This window comes from Hipposideros armiger, unplaced genomic scaffold (assembly GCF_001890085.2).
Source record: "Hipposideros armiger isolate ML-2016 unplaced genomic scaffold, ASM189008v1 scaffold_990, whole genome shotgun sequence".
Lineage (NCBI taxonomy): Eukaryota > Metazoa > Chordata > Mammalia > Chiroptera > Hipposideridae > Hipposideros > Hipposideros armiger.
In genome coordinates, this window is record NW_017732340.1 from 378,670 (window position 1) to 383,386 (window position 4,717).

A 4,717-nucleotide genomic window follows, 5' to 3' on the forward strand; every position below is an offset into this window, starting at 1 on the left:
AAATCTCACAGGAGGCTTGGGAGGGCAGCCTCAAGGTTATCCTTCTCCCCATTTTACTGACAAACTAAAGGCCCACGGCCAGGAAGTGGCAGAGCAGAATCTCAAAGCCAGGGCTAACTGCTATGTCTGGGCTCTGGGTCCTGAGGTCTGTCTTCCGGGCTGGCAAAGGATCCAGACTGGAGAAGTCCATGAGCAGGTCACTTGCCATGAAGCTGGCGGGTGGCATTCATCTCTCCAGCCTCCATGCTGCCCTTTCCATTTCTAAGGTGCCATTCTCCCTGGTCCCACACCCCCTCATGCCTCGGCTTTCCCCCTTCACAGATTCTCCGTGAGCCCTCCTCCCACTTAATATCAGCTGGGGTGGAGCATTAAATATTCCCATCGGTTGTCAAACACATTCTGATTTTAACATTATTATAGGCAATGTGATAAAAAGAACCATTTCCAAACACGCCCTCAACAAGATGTCTCTTTATACACAGTCTCGCCTTTGACAGCACTCACCACTCTGTCCATCAGCAAGGCTCCAGTTCATCCGTCACTTCAGCCCCATGCTTTCTCCCTTGGCAAACTGAGCGTGGCCTAGTGGTGAGGAGCCCATCCCTGGGTTCAAATCCCAGTTCCCCTACTTGCTTATTGCACTTCGGGCAGGAGAATTACTTCTCTGAGCCTCAGTTCCCTCCCCTGTAAGAGACCTATAATCGTATCTGCTCCCCAGTGTTGCTGTGTGAATTCATGAGCCCTTGCATGTGAAGGGCCAAGCTCAGGGCTTGGCTGTCAGAGCACCCGGTGAACAGAAGTGGTATTAGCTGGCACAATGATGGTATTGGTCACTGAGCATGCTGGGTGCCAGGGGACAGCTCAGATGCTCCTTCTCACGCTGCGGGGTACCTGAGCCCTTGCCCTGGCATGTGGAGTAGCTGGGTGTGAGCCCTCAGACCCTTGCCCAGAGCAGGGGAAACGGCAAGGGCTGAGCTTGTTCTCTGCTGGGGGCTTCCGGATGGGCTTTGGGGATAGGGCCCAGGGGGCCCCGTCGGGGCTCAGCCCCAGCCTCTTCTTCCTCTCCTCTCCTCTCCTCCTCCAGACTGTGGTACAGACCTCCATGAGCCGGTCCCAGGTAGCCCTGCTGGGCCTGGGCCTGCTGCTCATGCTGCTACTGTATGTGGGGCTGCCAGGCCCCCCTGAGCAGACCTCCTGGCTCTGGGGAGACCCCAATGTCACAATCCTGGCTGGTCTCACCCCTGGCAACTCCCCCATCTTTTACCGCGAGGTGCTCCCACTACACCGGGCACGAAGGTGGGTGCTGACCCTAGGGTATAGTGGAAAGACTAGGCCTGAGGGGAGTCCCCATGTGGGACCCCAGCTCAACTGAGGGTGCTCAGGGCCTGGGAGGGCAGTGGGATAAGCCTAGGAAGAAGGTGGGCCCGCTGCCAGACCCTCAGGACCCACACTCCCCTGTGTGCCCACAGGGTGCAGGTGGTGCTGCTCCATGGAAGAGCCTTTAACTCCCACACGTGGGAGCAGCTGGGCACACTACAGCTGCTGGCACAGAGGGGCTACCGGGCCGTGGCCCTTGACCTCCCAGGTGAGAGCCCCCACCCCTGGGTCTGGGGAGGAAGCCTGCAGCAGGTACAAGGGGGCAGTTTCCCAGAAGGGGGAATCGGAGGGGTAGGAAAACCCTAAGATGTGACTGGGGGGCTTCTGGACACCAGTGTCTGGACAAACAGTGGCAGGTCGCAACAGAAGAAGGCAACACGAGAAGGTCTGTGTCTTTACTTTCTACCTTGTAAACGACAGTGTGGATTATTGCACGTCACAGAGCAGATGGAAACGTGACTCACTTCACTGTGACTTCATGGGGAGAGTCACTGTACTTTTTATGACAAACTGGGGGAGCTTTTTGTTTTTTTAGCTGCACAAATGACTTATGCTATCACTCACTCTTGTCATTAAAAAAATCAAACAAGAGTAATGCCTCAGAGACCCATGACACATTTCTCTCCCTCTTACCATTCTAAGCAGTTTGGGGGTGCCAGACCCTTTTTGAGCATTTCCACACATAGAGATACAGACAATACGCATGATTGTGTGGTAGCTTGTAAACATCACCGGTGTCCTGCCTGCTTAGCGAATCTGTCTTCGACTTGCTTTTCTCCCCCTATACCATGTCTCATGGATCATACCAGTCGCTATGAACCTCCCTCTTTGTCATATGCGACATCGGAGGGATGAACAGGTTCTATCTGGCAAGTCCTCCACTGGTGAATATGTAGGTTGATTTAGTTTGCAGTGTTAGTTGAAATGTTTGAGTATTGAAGCCGAAGCATTTTTTTGGACATGTTTCTTGGAGCATGTGGGCAATAATTCCTGTAGGGTAGCTACCAAGGACAATTGATAGGTCAAGGACAGATATCTTTTGAATTTTGACAACTATTACCTTACCCCCCCCCAAAAAAAACAACAACACTTGGCTATGGCTTTATCCCAGTCATGTAAGAAAGTACCTATTTCCCCACATCTTCTCCAATAGTGCGTATTACCAGTCTTTTTTTTACTGTTGCCTATATGATGAATGAAAGAGGTTTTTCTAGCAGGCCTATCACATTACAAAAAAACAGCTTCTGGGACATTTGGGGCAGCATGTGCCATGTGCCGCTGCTCCCCATCTCTTTCCCCCACCATGGTGGGCGGAAGTCCTGAGCCCCTTCCCAGCCTCCCTCAGCTGGTGCCTCCTGCTGCTCCCAGGTTTTGGGAACTCAGCACCCTCAAAGGAGGCAAGCACAGAGGCAGGGCGGGCGGAGCTGCTGGAGCGCGTGCTGCGGGACCTGGAGGTGCAGAATGCCGTGTTGGTGAGCCCCTCGCTGAGCGGCCGCTATGCCCTGCCCTTCCTGATGCAAGGCCACCACCAGCTGCACGGATTTGTGCCTATCGCACCTGCCTCCACCCAGAACTACACCCAGGAGCAATTCTGGGCCGTGAAGGTACTGGCAGGAGGGTCTCCAAAGGTCCTGGCTTCCTATCATGGCTCAAGTCATGGGGGGGAAAGGACTCAGGTCTCACTTGGAGGACACATGGCCCCATCCTTGATCTGGATGGAAGAGATGGGTTGTTTGGGGAAGATTTCCTAAGGAGGTGGCTTGAGGGCCAGTCTCTGTCAGGCCCCGGGATCACAGCCCCTTGCCTTGCCCTGCAGACCCCAACTCTCATCCTGTACGGGGAACTGGACCGCGTCCTGGCTCGGGAGTCCCTGAGGCAGCTCCGTCACCTGCCCAACCACTCCGTGGTGAAGCTGCAGGACGCAGGCCATGCCTGCTACCTCCACAAGCCGAAAGACTTCCACCTTGTCCTCCTTGCCTTCCTTGACCACCTGCCTTGAGCTCACCGCTGCCCAGGCCCCAGGCCTGTCCTGAGCTTGGAGTCTGGACCGGTCCCCCACCAGGGAGGCAGCCCCTGGGATGAGAGGGCAGAGGCCACAGGGCCAGGTCCAGTCAGGACCTCTCATTTCATCTCACAGGCACAATAAATAAAAGTATTTTTGTCGTGCCTGGGGAGTGACAGGTCCTGTTTCCTGGTGTTGCTGCAGGCGAGACGGGAGTGGGAGGGAGTGCTCCAGTAGCCTGGGAAAGCTAAGAACATGGGCTGCTTCCTAGCTGGCTGCCCTCACCACTCTGTGACTCAGCTTCCTCACCTGTAAAATGGGTATGATGGTAACACCTAGCTTAGGAGGTGGCTTTAGGATTGGATGAGTCTGGGTAAGTGGAGCNCCCCCTACCCCCCCATCAAGGCTACTAGGCGTGCGGCCTGCGAGTGCGGACTGCGCAAGCGCGCCTCGGTGGTCGCGCTCTCGGCTGCCTAGTGTCCGCAGGAGCTTGCAGAGCCGCAGAGACAGCGCCATGGTCGCTGCGCTGTTTGGCTGCTGGTTCCGCGTGGGCGGGGCCCGCCCGGTCATCTCGGTCCGCCCGGTGAGTGTCCCCGGGGAGCGAGGCCTGCAGGGTGCCCGGGGGCTGGCCATCCTTGCTCCACCCCTTGCCCCGGCGTCCTGGGGCAGAGTCCTGCGGGAGGGGCAGGCGCTGGGCGGCGAGTGTGCGTGTTTTCGTGTGCTGTGTGTGCGCGCGCGCGCATTTGTCTGCGTGTGTTCTTGGGTGTTTGGGTGTAGTGTGTGTCTGTGTGGTGTGTGTCAGTGTTCCTTGTGCCTACGTTGGCTGGTATGTCTGTCTGTACGACCGCTTCTTGTCTATATGTGTCTTCTGTGTGTATGTCTGTGTGCGTGTGATTTTGAGAGTGCGTACTACCTGTGTGTATTTCTGAGGGCCTGTGTGTGTGTGTGTGTGTGTGTGTGTCTGTCTGTCTGTCTGTCTGTCTGTCGGCCTGTGCATGTTCGTTTCTTGTGTGCGTGTGTAGTTTTAGGGTTGTGTGTATGACAGTGTGCTTGAAATTTGAAAGTCTGCATATGATTTTGAAAGCGTGTGTGTGTGTGTGTCTGTCTATCCATCTGTCTTCCTGATTTTGAGGGTATGTATTTCAAGGGATCGATTGCACACAGGCAAGTGCATGTTCAAAGAGGCCTAGTGTACGTGTAGGGAATAGCTAATACAAAACGAAAGTGGGCGGGGGCAAGACTCGATGTTTGTGTACACAAGTGTACACCTGTGTCATTGTCTGTGCGTATGCCAAGGACCTAACGCGGGTACTTCTTCAGTCACCGGCCCCAATATCC

The 4,717-nt window shown here is 55.2% G+C and overlaps 1 protein-coding gene across 3 annotated transcripts in view; it reads left to right on the forward strand.

Moving 5' to 3' along the window:
- The window catches only part of ABHD14A (abhydrolase domain containing 14A), a 6,435-nt gene extending 2,884 nt beyond the window's left edge, over positions 1 to 3,551 (forward strand). The window contains exons 1-6 of one of the 3 annotated variants that reach the window (XM_019631321.1): positions 7 to 266; positions 483 to 588; positions 1,085 to 1,296; positions 1,470 to 1,585; positions 2,746 to 2,981; positions 3,194 to 3,551. In XM_019631321.1, coding sequence (XP_019486866.1) covers positions 244 to 266; positions 483 to 588; positions 1,085 to 1,296; positions 1,470 to 1,585; positions 2,746 to 2,981; positions 3,194 to 3,376 — 876 coding nt within the window. In that variant the 5' untranslated portion in view covers positions 7 to 243 and the 3' untranslated portion in view covers positions 3,377 to 3,551. Of the gene's footprint in view, positions 1 to 6; positions 267 to 482; positions 1,297 to 1,469; positions 1,586 to 2,745; positions 2,982 to 3,193 lie in introns of those variants that run through there. The other 2 variants (XM_019631322.1, XM_019631324.1) reach the window with 2 other exon arrangements.
- Positions 3,552 to 4,717: the final 1,166 nt, after the last annotated feature.